General features: G+C 42.2%; 1 protein-coding gene across 1 annotated transcript in view; it reads right to left on the reverse strand.

Moving 5' to 3' along the window:
• ASTN2 (astrotactin 2) overlaps positions 1-18,688 on the reverse strand; it is a 2,164,803-nt gene that overhangs the window by 1,047,185 nt on the left and 1,098,930 nt on the right. Inside the window, exons 8-9 of the mRNA XM_069241522.1 lie at positions 15,693-15,777; positions 4,880-4,954 (exon numbers count right to left, since the gene is read on the reverse strand). Coding sequence (XP_069097623.1) covers positions 4,880-4,954; positions 15,693-15,777 — 160 coding nt within the window. The remainder of the gene's footprint in view (positions 1-4,879; positions 4,955-15,692; positions 15,778-18,688) is intronic.

Below are 18,688 nucleotides of genomic sequence, written 5' to 3' on the forward strand. Positions count from 1 at the left end.
TTCTTGCTTAACCATTCTGTGCCTCTGCCAGGTTGTGGAATGCACGTCTGGGTCAGGACGACAGTTGGGCTGTCTTTGAATTCACTCTAGACAGTCACACAAAGGGAGCTGAGGTGTGCCCTGCATAACCTGATGGGTCTTCCTGGGCTAGAGTGTTCCGGGGAGCTGACCCTTGCACCTGAATAGGGCTGTGCCTCTCCTTACACAAAGCAGACTCCAACCCCCTGGAGTGTGTCTGGTGCCGGGGCAGGAAAGACAGTGTGTAGTGCACTACAAAGACTTGCCTACTTCAAAGGCAGAAATGAAAATAAGTATTGGACCTTTAAGACTACAACTTTAGAACACTTCTGGACTGAGGACATTCTGCCAGGAAGAAGAGCTAGATGCTGTAGGAGGGACTGCCACTGTGCCTGTTGCTTTGCAGTGCTGGTCTGTTGCTGGTTGCTTCTGTCCTGGGAGTGAAAGGACTGGGCTTTGCTTTCTATATCCTGCTTCCAAAGGTTCTCCAAGTGCTTAAACTGAGTTTGCCTCCTGTTAGAAGTCTCAGGGACATCAAAGACTTCATCTGCCAGCACCTGGGCTCTATTGCTGAGAGCCCTGACTTGCCAAGTAATGCCAAATCCAGTTCCTGGGCCCTTGGGAGTGAGTTCTGGTGTAACTAAGAAGAAACCAAGACCATCAGCTCCAGTGCAACTTCGGATCCGGCGCGGCTTTCCAACTCTGGACCGCTCCCCGCAATGGAGTTGTGGTCCCCGCTGAATGCAACAACTGTGACCGATGCTGCAGGCCCGACAGCACTGCAGTGCCTCCAAAATCATCCGAGTGCCATGTCCCTGACGCCTGGGAAACCCAACTCTGCCGCAGAATCTGTGGCTCGATGGTGTGATCACTACATTGCGAAGTCAACACCTTGCGTCTTACTTGCTGGATTCATCAACCCCACCGGATCGTAAGTAACCAATGCCTTGCCTTACTTTCCTGGCCCACAGATTCCCTCCCACAATGCCTACCCCAACTACCATGTGCCCTGGAGGCAGTGAGCTCCATCTCACTGGGCACTGGCACAACTGGAGGCGTTGTGGGTGTTGTCTTAACAGCAGCCAGGACTGGGGGCACAAGACTGGTGTGCCATTCCTGTGTACACTGGATATAGAGGTATCCTGTTGCTGAGATGTGGTTGCAGCTGGGGTAGGAGGTGTAGGTGTGGGCCAAGTGCGACTCACTGGGGCTGTCTGGCCAGACTGACCAAATGGACCAGGCTGCTCCCAAGACTTGCAGAAGTAAAGTCCTCATTCAAGGCTTGATCCTAGTCTGGAGTAGAGGTGTCTTGAGTGGCAGACAGTGCTACACTGGCCTTCGGGGTTGGACCGGAGAAGAAAGCAGACAACCTGAAACTAATATCTGGTTTGTACCTCATATGTGTATTTAGCAACAAATAGGGAAACCTAATAAAAGAACATTCAGACTGATAGTATGATTAGGCCATTGTGTAATTTTGATTATTTTACACATGTAGGTTACTTAAACAGATGCAAACTCCAGTGATGATGTAGAGATGTCCTGAAATGCAAAATTATATTTCTGAATCATACATTACATGTACCAGACATATAACCCAATACAGTGGTGAGTAGCTTAGAATACTGGACCATTCCAAGGCCTAGCAGGCTAAAAAACATTAGACAAACTATGGTTCAACTTAACAGTAAGATTTCTATTGGTCATCATATGGACAGTGCAAAGTACATTTTGTGCGGATACAACTTCCATTCAGCTTGCCGTATCACACGGTAGGAAATCTGGGACTCAACAGACTATTAATTAAGTGAGCATTTACATCACTTCAATGTAGCTATGAGAAGGTGTTGACATGCTGAAGATACACACCAACTGACATTTTTATCCATAGCATGACGTGGTAAAAGAAGGTAGAGCAACAATATTGTTTTGCAGATTCTAAAACTGGGCATCATGGCAGTTGTAATCATCTGTTGACACCATAGACAATAGTTGTTAAAAAACATATCTATTTCAATAACTATTGTGGAGATGAACTCACATGTACAGCATGCACACACTTATGGGTATGATGTGAATAGGTGAAATATCACTTACAACCAAGGGACTAAGCAAATACAAGGGATGATCCATGGGGAACAACACACAATCTGTCTAAACAGATTGCACATTGTTAAATAGAGAGATACAACCATGATGCTAGTAATTGGTATTAAACAAGATATCTTGTGGAATCAAGTTTAGATATAGGTGTTTTGATAGGGATGTTGAACCATTCTAAGCTTCTAACTTAAGGGCATAACTCCATTTGTGATTGTTGAGACATTGCTAAATTAAACTTACCAGTCTCCACTCCAATAGGGATTCCTGTCAAGCCTTCAGAATGTAGGATCTTCAAGATATTCTCCTTCCAGGGAAAGAGTTGCAATGGGAGAACTAACACCAGTCCTCGAGGGCTCCAGGTGATGCTTGGAGGCCAGGGAACACACTCTCCCCTGCAGATCATTCCACTTCTCCCTAATTTCCTCCTGTGTGCGCAAGTTGTTTGCAATAGCCTTCACTCTGTCACCTATTCTGGATCACACTTACCTTTTCTGAGATATGGTTGTATTTTGTACTTGTGCTCCAACCAATTGTGGCATTACTCTAATGATTTCATCCACCATGACAGACAACTCTACCTCTGTGAAACTGGGATTTTCCTCCCTTCCATTCTAATTTTTTTTAAAAAATATTAGTGCCCAAAAAGATGTAGGAGAATGCAAAAACAATTAACAAAAACCATAGAGGGAGAGAAACACAGAAAAAATGCCTGTCCCCTGTGTGGCTGGTTCTGCTGAGCAAATGGTGTTCTGTAGTGTGATGGCAAAGGATCATGGCCTGAAGTGGAGTGTGCTGTATAGTGTGTTTTGCAGGCGTTCCCAATTGTCCAATATACAACAGGTGTAGGCTGCTTGCAGCCAACTAATAGCCACAGCCATAGTACTATACTGAACAGGTCCCTCGACAGACTCCCGCCGTTATGGGCCCACCGCTGATAACTACCAGCCGGACTGTGTGATCTAAATAGGCTCTGCTGGATCCCACCATCAAAACAGCGATGGTGGGATACTTGTTAGCATTGGAGTCCGCTGCATAGCTGCTGGATGCAACTGGCACGATGGAATGCACTCTAGTGAGGCGGTTTTCAGCTCAGCCGCAATACATCTAAATACGGAGGCGGAACGCAATTGACTTGATGGTTTTTTCGGGTCCGCCACCAACACAGTTTGGTGTAACACCATCAAGATCTAAATCAGGTCCAAAATATTTGAAAAGCATGTTTTTCCTAAATTTTAAGAATGCACTAAGACAACATAATGACATTGAAACAATTGGACTTAATACAACATATAGCTTAAAAATTGCTTATAATTTAACTAAACCCAAATAATGGCTTGATTTTCCTGGTTTAAATCATTCAGCAAATATTGTCTCAAGGACCCTTTGAGTCCTATTTTATGAACATCTGATGGATGAAATTCTTGCTTCATGTCAAAACAACATTTCTAAATCTTCTTAAACACATTTCTGTTTCAGTTATCTATCAGAGATACATGTTGAATCTCTTCCATCCACAAGAATGACATCTTTGGGCCACCTCACTCTAAGCTCTCTCACTACATATACAAATTGCCATCACTCTCCCTTGTTTGATGTAGTTTCAGGGCAATCCAGCCACTGATTGTATATACTTTAATAACTCCAATTAAACCCCATTACAAACAATCCAAACAATCCAAAGATATCTGAATATTTGCATCATAGAAAGCCCTATCATTCCTGTTAATTCTCAGTCGTGGTCCAAAGATGCATCTACTGCACCAGCTAGAGAATCCCAGAAGATTTACATTAAGTGACATTCCCAGATTCTCATGAATAGATTTATCATAACACTCTCCATCCTTCCAGAGTTAGTGCTTGCAGTTTCCAATCGGAAATTCCATTCTCTGAACAGAGAGCTGCTTAGATAATCTATTACTTCTTACAGACAGTGCATCTGCCTACATAATTTGCATTCAAGGCTGTTTTGATTCCATTCATATAGTGTTACAACATGTAATTCAACTTGTACATCTAGTCACAGGAGAAATAACCTTTTCCAAGAATGTACTTCGTTACATAAATACAGCTGAGCAAAGGAAATTAAGTTTCATATCAACATGGAATCACTTGGTAAACGTTACCACAGGTAGTGGTGGTCTTCCTTGAAGCATCCTTCAAAATGGATAGCCTATAAGAGGACACTACTTACAAAGCTCATACTCACATAAGTGGTCATTGGAGATAAACCATTGACTCCCAAAACTAACAACCATAAACCCCTAAACATTCAATTTTGACAATGTAAAAGTTCACTGAGAGGAACTAACACGCAGTCCTAGTTCTACTAGAGAATTCACAAGAGACAGCCTGGAGACTTTCCTTATCATCCAGCACAGACAGTTCTGATACTGCAATAAGTACAGTCCTGGTACTTCAATAAAGATCTATCACGGACAATCATGGGACTCTTCTAAACAAGCTTCACACAAAAGTTGTGGTGCATCACAAGGAAAACATTCACAGCAAGCACAGAGAATCCCCAAAGTGGCTACCAGAGTTAGGCCTGGTACTACACTGATATTTCATTAGAAACTACTCTAGGAATTCACAAAGCAGCAGCCACAGACTGACATAACAGTCTCTGAAGCAGCTATCAGAGTCTCTCTTTGACCTCCCTGAAGCCAGTATGACAATACGTTCAGACTGTATGTGATAATTAGACATTTAAAAAAAGCTCCAGTTACCCATTACATAATTGAGGATGAATTCATCTTACCTGAGAATCTTTTCTGGTGCTTGCTCTCCTGTCACCAGGTCGTACCCCCTCTCCAAAGTTGTGTATGGCCAAGGCCTGTGGAAAAAGAGAAGGATCAGTGAGCCAATGACTTCTTAGAGGCTTCATACGGCTAAATGACTCCCCTCTCCCCCCATCCGAAGTTAAAGTGTCCTCTGGTGACTGAGGTTATGAGGTTAGAGTAAATATTGGGTACGGAAAAGAACCAATGAAAAGGAGAGATCAGAAGGTAGTGAACAATAAATGAATACGCTGGTAGATGATTCTAGATGGATAGGGGTTAAAGATGTCTGCCTACAATTACAAAATGACACATCCTTAAAAAAGCACAGCCACTCATTGTTGGACTTTTAGCACCTGAAAAACAACACACCAGTATACTATGACAGCCTGCTCTATCTAGCCTGACTACTCCCAGCCTATTTTATCATGGTTCACTTTACATGTTCATTTGGATTCAGTTTCATGTTTTTTCCACTACGGCTTGGTGAAATTCCCTCCTTTCGCAGGCCATATCTTTAGGGTTTCTTGATTGCATTGTCTACCTGTTTGTGGATTTCAACTGTGTTTTTCCAGTGTTTTTCAAACTTTTGGAAATCAGTTTTTATCTGTGTTTATACCAAAGCCTACCCAAGAAAAATACACAAAAGTGTTTTATTAGGGTTTTCAAACTTAGGGCCTGCAGTGAATCGGGCCCTTACTGTTTGTTATTGCTGTACATATACAATATGAATATTTAATGTAAAGGGATGACATTTTGTGATGTTCGGAGTCTTCCACCACAGCGGCAGAATGCACAATGGACATCTGATAGACTGTGCTAAATGGAGCATTTCTGTGCTTTGTATGGCTCTCTCAGAACAGTCAGATTCAGTTGATCTCCCTCAGTCTCACTGCATTCACATTCTACCGCTAATGCTCGCTCATATGCTCCCTGGATATCAATTTTATATTTTCTAGATGATACATTATTATGCCACTTGTGAGTTTCACCCGATTAATTTGGCCCCCTACATTCTTAAACACCTGAAAGCTCATTTTAGGATGTTTCAAGAAGCTTTAATGCACGTTTCAGATGTAAGTGGTGCTTGTTTTGAGACAATTTTCATAGCTACCAAGTGTCCCCAATTGTGATACCTTCAACCTGTCCTGACATATTAGTCAATACCACATTGCATTTATGCACTTATAGGATTGCTTTTAAAATCGGATATGAGCTCCAAAACCTAGAGTGCAATGGGCAATCCGATAAAAAGCCATGAATGCAACTCGTGGCATTGGACCATGACAAATATGAACATTCAAATTGTACTTTCCTCTTTGGTATGATTAAAGTAGTTTTTGGTATGATTGTGTCACCCTCTCACACATATGTAGCAAACATGCCTTCCATAGATACCCTCAATCCAATATCGCTTAAATAAATAAATATGACAACAAGAGATGTGTTTCTATGCCACTATGTATTTTGCCTAGTGGGAAATCATTTCAGTACACCAGCCATTTCGTAAATAAGTGTAAGAACACTGCCAAAAACGAATATGAGTTTATTTATCCAGACTGTATGTAATGCAAAAAAACACATAAACCAAATGCAACTACATTGTTTTAAACACTGCCTCCCTGCAGTATGATAAGGAGAAAGAAAAGGAGAAAAATCTATGGGGCATATTTACAATGAAGTGGTGCAACACCCCCTGTGTTTCCCCCTGCGCTGGCGCTAAATTACTGCCTAGTGCCAACGCAGCCGCCTTTGTGCCATGCTACAAGGATTGATGCGTTGCGGGGGAAATAGTTTTTGTGCAGGAAGGGATACCTTCCTGCACAAAAACAATCTTCAATGGTGATTTGTTCTTTCTATGTTTGCCGCTGCAGCAAACATAGAAAGAGCAAAAAACAAGGTGAAATGAAAGCATTTCTCCTTGTTGCACCATGCTAATACCACCCCTGGGGTGGTGTTAGTTTTTAGCGCTGCCTCAGATTTACGAAATGACGTAAATGTAGGCAGTGCAAAATGCAATGGGTGTTGCTGTGGAATGCCCACAGAAACACCCATTGCACGCTCCTTACACGCAAAGTGCTGCGTGTTAAAGGGCCGTATTTACACGGTGGTGTGGAGCCACAAAAAGTGGGTTAACGCCACCTTGTAAATACGGCGCAGTGCACACCGCTACCGGAGCTTCACAAAAAGTGATGATCCAGTGGCTTTAGGGGCTTGTAAATATGACCCAAAGTTTTTTATATTTTTTTAGTGATCCAACACATCAAACCTCATGACGATTAATTTTATGGCATTCATCTTTGCAGTGTTGGTATCTACAACAAACCACATTGTGATGGCCCTGTCAGCCAAAATCCAAAATGTGTTTTCAGTGTTTATCTATTTCCATTGATTAATGTTATTTCTCTTATACTGGAGCTTTTGTTAAATGAAAATGAACAACATGAAGTTTATAATGTCACTAAATCCCTTCAAGATGTCTTCTCATCTTCCTCAAACAACTGATTTCCAATATCAGCCAATTTTCGTCTGCACAACTTGAAAAAAATCAAACATGTATTCTCACCTGCACATCTGAAATTTGTTACATTAATGTGCTAGTTATTTCCTGCCTAGACCTATCTCTATATCACACAACAAAGTGATAGAAGAAATGTTTGAATTAATTTCCCTACTGGCTAATGGAAGCGGTGCAGTTCACTCAATCTTTTTTCACCCACTATGCACTCTAGATGAATACCTGCCCTATTAAAATCAGCCTGTGTCTTGCTCCAATAGGAATAGTTCAGCCCAAACCACAAGACCTTGTCCCAATTCCAAGGGAACACAAGCCAGCCCAGACTGGATTTGTCTGACTCAGACTTTAACAGTGAGGTATAGACTGAATCCTGTGTCACAGTGAGCACAGTACATATGTCTGGGCGAGCCCTTCCCACCACAGGCATCTTCTGGAACAAACACTTAGGCCCTCATTACAACCCTGGCGGATGGTGTTAAGTTGGCGGTAGCACCGCCATCAGGCTGGCGGTAATTACCGCCAAATTATGACATTGGCGTTTTGGCACATGCCAAACCGCCAATGTACAACATCGTCCGCCACGGCGGTAACGACCGCCAGGGTGGAGACCATGGTCTCCAGCCCGGCGGCCATTACTAGTCCACCTGCGGGATCATGACCCCGCATCCTGCCATGGATTTCGTGGTTTTTGAACCGTCACGAAAACCATGGTGGTAGGCACTATCAGTCCCAGGGAATTCCTTCCCTGGCACTGATAGGGGTCTCCCTGCCCCCCTCCCCCTCCCCAGAGTCCACCCCCAACACCCACGACCCCTCTATCACCTCCCAAAGGTGGTAGGGCCCCCTCCCCCACCTCCCCAACCTCCATGGGCCCCCCCAGACATACCCTCCCACTCACGCACGTACACACCACTCACACACATACACACGCACATACATGCACACATACATACACGTTACATCTCCACTACACACATCACACCCCCGCAAACATACACGCACCCACACACCCCCTCTAAACACTCACACTCACACCCCCATTCATGCACACACCACACAACACCCCCCACCCCCCTCCCCTGTCAGACGATCACCTTACCTGCCTCGGTAGTCATCCGGGAGGGAACAGGTTCCGTGGGGGCTGCTCTGCCGCCAGCACCCTGTCACCAGAACACCGCCATGCTAAATACTGAAGCGTAATTTGGTGGGTGGTGTTCTGATGATGCAGCGGTGACGCAGGAGCAACCTCCACTTCACCGCCGACCGCCAGTATGGCTGCTGGCGGCTCTCTGACCAAAAATTGGAGGAGGGTCTCCACCAGTCATAATATGTTTGGCAGAAGACCGCCAACACTGGCGGTTTTCGGTCCGGCGGGACCTCAGCGGTCTTCAGTGAAGAGGTCATAATGAGGGCCATAGTCATGAAAAGAGTGTTTGAAATAAATTTAATCCAGTGATGATTCTAAAAGGTTGGGTTCTAGCCCATTGTATTATTACCTCTCTATGACACCCCAGACAGAGACCAGTCACATACAAATCAGCCTTAAACTTGCTATAATAAAAGCAGTCCAACTCACACTGAGAGGCCAGGTCCCCTTCAGAAATTGACACCAGCAACCATGGAGTAGTTGGTCTCTGTTTGAAGTGGTACAGTGGTCAAACAAATAAAGGGTGGGAATGAGTCCTGAGTAATTACCAGTGGATTTGATTAATTTAAGCTTTCCACCCATAACCTGATTATGTTATCCTTACTGGGGCATCACAACACACAATTACTCTTATCCAGTTAATAAGCCATTCAACAACCATACGTCTGTCATCTACTAGAAAATGTAATCACATTCCTCCCATTCTTAAGGAACTACATTAGCTTTCCACCTCATTCAAGATTTCAGATTGTCCAAGGATCAAAAACTCTTTAGTTTCTTTAGACCTGGAACGACTTGGATTTAAGACCTCTTAATCACTGTATCAATCCTTCTTAGATATCACAACAACCTTCTGGATCTTCCTTGCTGAAGATCTAAAAATAGAACTTTCAGTAAACAAATAAAAAACAGTCTCTAAAGTGTATTCTTGAATTAAGGTGTTCTGGAATCTTTATTAGTGTTTTTATCTCTGCTTCTTGCTCTTTTCTGTTTATTTTACAGCAGGGGATCTTAACCTTTTAACTTCCGGGGGGCCCTCCCCTGAGTCATTACTGGAATCTGGGAAACCCCATTGAGTCATTATTGGAAGCTGGGGACCCCCGTCCACATAATTTTCTATGATTTGACCTTCAAAACAATAGTCAAAAATAAATAAACTAGTATACACTAAACAAACGCTCAAATATTGGAATATTGCTTCACAATCAATTATAGAAAACTTTTTTTTAAATGTTCAACTTTGCTTCTTCATTTGCACATACTTAATTAATTGTAAATGATTAACATTACTTAGTTTTGTTAAACAGTCGAAGACCCCCTGAGTAGGCCTGTCGTATTCCCAGGGGTCGTCAGACCACAGGTTAACAACCACAGTTCTAAAGTGTTCTAATACCATAGAGTGCTAAAGTGCTATGTACCCTCATTAAAACTCTTCAAAAGAATCTCCCAATAGGGTCATTGTGCTAATGCTGCTTTCTTCATGTACCGTTTTTCTGTCATGTCATACTAGACAAATGATTCACAATTTCAAACCTATAGCATCCTTGATGAATTATCTTTAAACTCGTTTTCACCTTGATGACATAAGCCCCCAGAAGTGGTGAACCAAATCCAGATCATGCCACGAGTTCCACTTGCTGTCTGTCCAGAGTCACAGCTCTTTGTGTAGCCCCCTGAAGCTCTTCCCATAATACGACCCATATTCTCTCCTTTGCAGTTGAACACCTTAACCTCATCCCACGTGTTGCCCAGATTCCAGAAACTGCGTGTTCTAATAAACTAATTTGTATTTGAGCGCTCTGAATATTAATTGCCACCAATGTTCACCATGTCCTTCTCTTTATGGCAGTAATGAAGCTTCACTTATAATAATACCCACTCTATGTTCTGCTAAAGTTCAGATATTTGCCTTTCGCTCAATACTTTTATTATATTATCTCTTTTAAGTTGAATCGATGAAAATTATGTTCTTCAAATGCTGACTCAGATAAAAAGAGCTGTTTAGTTCAGAATTTGCATTTTACAAATTAAAATCAAACTATTGCTTGCTAGTAATGGGTTCTTTTATGAGTTTAATTAGTTGTGCTGATGGAATTAAGAGGGATAATAGAAACATGTTACTATATATTCATGAGGATTTGTTATAGACTTTGCAAAGTTTGTGGATTGTCATTTTTTTCATACAGAGCTTTCAATCACTGTTTTGCAATTCATCCCTCTATAAAACGGATTATAATCCAGGTCACTTGCAGTTGATGTCTGAGTGGTCCAACACATTAGGAGCTACTTAGACAATAGAGCAGGTAGAAGAATGAAAAGTAAAAAGCATTGGCGAAGTATTATCCCACTAGCCCCAATGCTGAATTGCACTTCTGTTTAGGTTGGGGTGCAAAAGTGATTAAACTAAATGCTCTCACTCACACTGCAAAAGCCATTGACTAAAGAGTGTTCGTCCATTGCTCTCGCTGTAAAGTGCAGTGGATGGAAGCAAAATGACTAAGGGGAGAAGAGGGCTTCCCAAAGGTCCTCCGTGTATCTATAATTGTAAACTAAACTTAGCGCTTCGCACAGCTCGGATGCTATCCATGGTACTGACATGTCATTGGCTAAGAATGCCCTAGTCTTTGCAGTGTGGGGTGCTCTGTTGAATTGAACCACATATAATAGCCCAAAGAATCCTTCCAGTATCTCGAGAAAAAAAACCGTAGCCTAAAAGTTATATTTTGCAACATCGCTTAAATGGTTAGTATTAGAGACCTAAGACCAAGAACTTTCTTGGGTTTTGTGATATTTTTCAAGCAATAAAAGAGCGGAGTTGTATATGCAGTGGTTGTGTAAAACCTTATCTATCCATCTACCGGAGGTCAGTAAATTAGGTACCAATAAGTTGGGCAATATCATCGTCTATTGCTTATAGTGAATACACAGACCTAACACTAAAGTGTGAAGCATCAAATAAAAAGTTATTGTTTTATTATTATTATTATACAATATTATGCTACAGTTCTCAGCCCCATCTCTGCTCCGTTTGTATAAAAAAAAGATGCGTTTGCCTGTATTCTGGCCTCTTGCTCACTGGAGAAAACTGAACAGCGATTTCAGTTTATGCAATATCCTTTCATACATCATTTTTGGACATTTTCCAAGAGTGTTGGTTATTGAAAAAAGATTCCCGCTTGTATTTCGAGAGACATTTACTCAAGTTCACTGAGTTCATCTGTTGCCTTCTCCGTTTATCCTGAAATTAATGTTGAATTAACCTACTGTTCAGCTTTTCAGCGTCAGTGTGAAAATTCAATTCACCAAAATGAGCAAGACATCAGATAAAAAGGTACAGTCAGGATTGCTTGTAATCGTATTTTGAATAACACATCTACAGATTCTTGAAACAGTGCAAGTTGAGTTCAAATAACCTGTTTTGTCTGCTGGTAGGTAGAAATAATGTTAGAGTATGTGACAGAGCGACAAGAAATAAAGAGTGAGACTCTATATTCATTGGAAGAAGACGGTAGGTGTAATCTGAGGGGCTATGACTGTCGAGAGGCAGGCCCACTTCTGCATCCCCCACCAGTGGGTACCTTTCTATTCCATATGCGTCTCCATCTAGGACAATGGTTCTTCACCGTGGTCCAAGGGCCCCTGTGGGCCCGCGAACCCTTTTCATGGAGTGCACGAGGGCTTAGAACATTATATGATACTAGCATATTAATACGGTGCATACAAATAAAGAAGCAACATGTAAAAAAATATACAAAATAAAACCTTATGTATCTATTAGGCAATTTGAAATTGGAGGCTTAAAATGAAGCTAGTATCCTAAGATTGATATTTGGTAGCAGTGCAAATGCCTCTTACAGAATATGGTATGAATGGGTTGCCCCTATTCAATTTAGAAAAGCTTCAACCTTCCGATTACAATTAAAATATTTACTTTTTAATGTTTGCAAATTAAATAAAATGTTTCATCATTTGTGTATCTGTTTGAAAAATGCGTGTTTCAATTTGTTTTCTATTTTTTTTCTGTTAAAATAACTGAAAATGCTTAGTAGGGTCGCTGCTTTCCAATAATAACTCAGCAATCCCAATAATGGTTCAATAGCAGATCCTGGGTTCCAGTAATGTTTAAGTGGGGGCACACATAATTTGAAAGAAGAACCACTGATCTAGGATAATGTATTTTTTATGACTCACAAATTGTCAGGAGGAGTTGACCTTCTAGATCAAGTCTTTGCCCTTTTGATGACGATAAAAGAAGCATTTGGCATCTCTGCATTGAATAGTTTTTAGGTATAGAAAGGAGGGCGTTCAAAGAGTCCAATGTTTCATTCAGCAACATGGAGAAGTTGATGTTGCAGAGTACACAATATGCACATTTCACCTCATGCTTCATACCTCAGAGTTGAGACGTCAAATTACGTTTAAGTTGCAAGTAGGCTCTAAACTGGATTCACTACACAAAATGGTGTGGTGAAATCAAGTATTTTTTCCTTATCCAAGTGGTCAAAGGTGGTATGAAGACCTGCAGCCCTGAAAGTGATATGTGTTGGGGTGGAAGTTGCTTAAAGGGGTATGCATGCTTTCTATCTGAGTGGAGAATACACCAAGTATTCTACAGACTAGTCTACATCACTTAGGTTTTTTGAATAAGAGTGAAAAGTAATCTTCTCTAAACATCATGGGAGACCTATGAAGGCACTCCTCTGTCTTTTTGAAAGAACATCCACTCCCAATCTGCCTTTCACTTTACACAGTCTTGAATTCCAATTTTTGGGAAATGACTCTAATACTTCCAGGCACTACCTATGAAAGATGATGAACAGGAATGCTTGAGCTAAGACGTTTTAAACAAAGCGAATACTTGTTGGTGATCATGCTCTCTATTGTTTTTAGCTCATCTTTGCTATTCCTGAAAGTGATTATCCATATAAAATTGATCCTGGTCCGGCGCCGAAAGAAACTCAAGTATTTCCTTCCATAAGGATTTACAGCTCAACCTAACTCGAGTCTCACCCTAAAACACTGGAATCGCTCAATTTCAGGCTTCTGGGCATTCCCAAATACCAACACCACTGTAGACACATTGGCCCTCATTACAACCTCAGCGGTCTTTGCAAAAGACCGCCGAGGCTGCGGGAGCCAGAATACCGCCAGTGCAGGCGGTATGTCTGGCTCCCTATTATGACTTTTCCGCTGGGCCAGCGGACAGTAACATTGTTACCATCCGAAGGGCCCAGCGGAAAAGTCACATCAACACTGCTGCCGGCTCGTAATAGAGCAGGCGGCAATGCTGATGTGCAGCAGATTCAGTAGCACCCATCGTCCATTTCACTGCCCGCAATTCAGGCAGTGAAATGCACGACAGGGCTATGCCTGGGGGCCCCTGCACTGCCCATGCCGAGTCCCCTTACTGCCAGCCTTTCCATGGCAGTGTCTAAGGGGAGTCGCAATCCCCAGGGCAGCGCTGCATGCAGCACTGCCCTGACGGATTACGACCGCCGGGTCAGCCATGGTGGTATACCGCCGGTCCTGTCGGTGTTTCCGTGGCGAGACCGCTGCGGTCATAATATGGTGACTAGTACCGCCAGCCTGTTGGCGGTACTAGCGCCACTATAGTCCTGGCGGTCACTGACCGCCAGGGTTATAACGAGGACCATAGTCTTCACTACTATAAACCTTATCTCCATTAATGGACTCACTTAACTTATACCACTTCACCAGCCTCATCACCTTTCCATCCACTCAAGCCTTGAAGCCAACACCATTTATGCACAGAATATCAGCTGTATGGCATACACCAACCTTACTGCTAACATAAGCCTTTAAAGAACGTTGTGTGAACAACAGCTTTAAAGCCAGGACCACCTACACTGCCCAAAAAATATCATTAGTGTTAAATTAAGCCTTACGCCCAGCACATGCTCAACAGCTAACAGCACGCCTAACCAATACTAGATTTATTGTCATCTCAAGCCTAGCATCCAACGTCAGTATTATCGCAACAGCATGCTTAAAGGTTACACCAGTCTTATTACAAATATCATCAACAGTGGCAACACCAACAATACCACAAGCCTTATCACCAAGATAGCCATACCTATAAGTGCAATCTTACCACTAACAAAAGTATTGTCAACAAAATCTGTAGCACAATATCTGCCTTACTGAGAGCTCAAGCCCTCCTGCCAGCATAAGTTTCACTTACTGCGCATGCATGCGTTGATGTCAACACAACTCAGATCACCAGCAAAAACTCAACTGTCAACATCAACTTTAGAGTCAGTATGATACATACCACAAAACAGTATTCAAACTGCCAAAAATGACTTTAGCAAGCATCATCCTTACTACGAACATCTCCAATTTTACTAACAACTGCGCTTGCCTTAGCACCCACACAATATTAGCCCAACTGCATTCCTGTCAGCATTAGCCTTATAAAAACCACCAGCCTTATTGGCATTATCACATTTCCCACCAACCTGGCTTTACCCTAACGGGGACCCTACACTTTCATTAAATGTATTACCATCATAAGTCTGGTAGTTGATAATTTGTTTAGTGAAAACACAAGTAGTCGTGCCCACCCAGCCAACTAATACTGTCTTCTCACCAAAACCAGACATTTTGCCAGAGACCTTTGTCTTCTCACCAAAAAGAGACTTTTTGCCAATCACTAATTCTATTAACAACTGCCTTAGTGGTAATATGAGTCTTAACCACAACACTAGCGTTGCTTCTAATAACATCACTACAAACTTACAACCAAACCCCAGTCAAAAAAACCTACCACTTCTTTTATCGCCAAAGGTGTATACCTTCTGCAAACATGCTCTTCCTAGAGTCTCAAATCTAACTCAAACTCACAACCAAAACAGATTTATTCAGAATGACTAGCATACTGATTTTTGCAGTCTCTACAACTTTCATTTAGGCTCTCACCGGATCATCTCCAATAGCAAATATCTCTAGCAAACATATGTTTTACTCCTAATACTCATATTCAATCTGAATCCCACCATCCCCATGTGGATACAAAGCATTTAACCTTCTGCCACCACATCGCCCCCCAATCTTACACATATTCTTAAGGTTCATTCTCATGCAAAGTTCACAGTGGTACTTTACTTACCCTTCACTCTGTCCCCAGTCGTTGCGCACACATAAATGTTGATGATTGGGATCTGGGGAATAACCTTCATGACAGCTGCATTCCCCTATAACAAAGAACAGAGTGGGCTTAATTAGAGCTTGTTCATGGACGTTCAAGATATAGACAACGTATGACATAAAGGATTCCAACAATTGAAAACACACTAGCATTACAAATAGAGGTGGGAATTTCGTATCATGAGGAAAGAGACTAGAATGGCCCTCAATTTCATATAATATATTTAGAACTCAAGCACAACATTAGTTCTCCGTGAACAATAAGTGCAATTATAAGTAATGTTTTCGGACATCCTATGATGCATTCCAAGTCATCCTTTCATAAACTTCACGTGCAGGCATATGAAAAAGGTGTCGTCCTTCCACGTCACATTACAAACGGATGTCCCAAGGCCCTCCATACCAATAGATTTCATGAGTATTATATACAACACAGGTAATAGATCACAGGAGGCATTCAGTTTTTCGAGACCACAAGCGCTTAGATGCAGCTCGGTATGAGCCATGTCTAGCGGTAGATGAGGCCCCATACAAGAGATCAGGAGGATCATTAACATCGTTCATCCACATGAACCCGAGGCAAGCACAGTATAAAAGTTATTCATCCAACTAGGCAGTTGCCCCATCTACATCAGTAAATGCACCCAGAAGGCCATGGCAGAAGTATAATTTGTTTTCCCATTTATTCGCGGTACTACTTCAACAGAGAAGTGAGTTCAACTGCAAAACCCTATCAGATTAGTTCAACTATGAACCTCAAGTTACAATTTCAATTAGCTTACTGCTTGATTCCTCTGGGCAAGAAAGCATTACAATTAGGCACACTGCAGCTCAGGCCTATTTTCCAGTTGTCGCGCAATGTGCACAGGGAGTTCTAGAAAGTATAACTTGCTAAAATAAATGTAAGTTGTATATTGTTTTGATCAAAAAGTTAGAAGCTGAGAAGTGTGTAACACATGTAGTTTGACTTTTGTCCAGGAGGGTTAATAGATCCCTTATTTGTAACGACTATGCAAGGCCTGGCACATCCTCTTTTTATTAGAAGGGTTTCCTAACATTGTCTGACTGTCATGACGGTGTGACTACTGTGGATCTAAAAACAAACTATCCACTGATGTTGAGGATGATGGAAACCTATCACATTACTCCAACAGTTCACAACCGCATATGTTTACATGCAATCAATGCAAACCACCTCAACACCAGATCGGAAAAAAAGGGCAAATATTCAATGTCATTAATAGAAAAGAAGATTACATGTGCTGACATGCAAAAAAAAGCCACTTGCACCATCTTTTCGAGCGTTAGATGGGCCATGTCTGCTGTTCGTGGATTGTTTCAGAACTCTGTACTCTGGGGAAAACTATGCAAACTCTTTCAACAGAGCGGAATTCTTCGCCCACCCCTACCTAAAACATTTCATTGTGGATGGATGCGATTTCCAGAGAATGGGTGAAAACTGTTCCCAATATTCATATATTATGATGTTACTTATAAGTGAGTGTTAGACCTGTCAGCTGTTGGCGTGGTTTCCGCTGTCTTTTTGCTTCTGACCTCCTGTTTTTGATCCTAGGCTGAATTTTGTTTTGCTGGTGTTAGGACTCTGGGCACTTTACCACTGTTGGCTATTGCTAAAGTGCAAGTGCTCTGTGTCTAAATGGTATCGGTGACAGGTTTATCCATGATTGGGATATTTGATTTACTAGTAAGTCCCCAGTATAGTGCATCATGTGTGCCTAGGGCCTGTAAATCAAATGATACTAGTGGGCCTACAGCACTGATTGTGCCACCCACATAAGTAGCCCTGTAAACATGACTCAGACCTGCCACTGAAGTGTGTGTGTGGGCAGTTTTAAACTGCCATTTTGACCTGGCAAGTGCACCCACTTGCCATGCTCAAATTCTCCCTATTACTACATGTAGATCACAACTAAGATAGGCCTAAAGCAGCCCCATCGCCAGGGTGAAGCGTATTTTAAAAAAAAGGGAGGACTAGTTTTGCTGATATTCAAATACTGCTAAATTCATTTTTTATTATTGCAAGGTCAATCTCTCCCTTGGAGTAACATAGTGGATTTCCTTGAAATATCTTTTAAGTGCAATTTCCCATTGGGAGCAGATTGAAGTATGGAGTTTGGGCTCTCTGAATTCACAATTTAAAAATACATTTTTTGGTGAAGTTATTTTATAAGTTGTAAGTTTGAAAATGCCACTTTTAGAAACTGGGCATTTTATTAAATATGTTGGGCTGTTTATAAATTCACTTTAGACAGTGACACAAAGGGAGCTGAGGTCTGCCCTGCATATCCTGATGGGCCTTCCTGAGCTAGAGTGGTGGTAGGAGCTGACACTTGCACCTGAACTGGGCTGTGCCTGTTTTTACACAAATCAGTCTCCAACCTCCTGGAGTGTCTCTGGGACCAGGTCAGGGAAGGCAGCATCTTTTTCACTACAAAGGCTTCTCTTTGACATTTACCTACTTCAAAGACAGAGATGGGTATATGTAATGGACCCATGACCCCACATAGTTAGAATCCTTCTGGACTGAGGTCATTCTGCCTAGAGGAAGGGCTGGATTCTGTAGGAGGGACTGCCACTCCGCCTATTCCTTTGCTGTGCTGGCCTGCTGCCTGCTGCTTATGTCCTTGGAGTGAAAGAACTGGAATTTGCTTTCTACATCCTGCTTCTAAAGGTTCTCCAAGGGCATGGAGAACTTTTGGAAGCAGCTTGCTTCCGGTTAATGAGTCTCAGGAACATCAGACACTTCATCTGCCAGCACCTGGGCTCTCTCGATGAGAGTTCTGACTTGCCAAGTGGTGCCAACATCCAGTTCCTGGGCTCTTGGGAGTGTGTTCTGGTGCAACCAAGAAGAAACCAATCATTAACTCCAGAGCAACTTCAGAACTGGCATCGCTGTGTGACACTGTGCTGCTGCCTGTAAAGGCGCTGTGATCCCTG

This window comes from Pleurodeles waltl, chromosome 6 (genome assembly GCF_031143425.1).
Source record: "Pleurodeles waltl isolate 20211129_DDA chromosome 6, aPleWal1.hap1.20221129, whole genome shotgun sequence".
NCBI lineage: Eukaryota > Metazoa > Chordata > Amphibia > Caudata > Salamandridae > Pleurodeles > Pleurodeles waltl.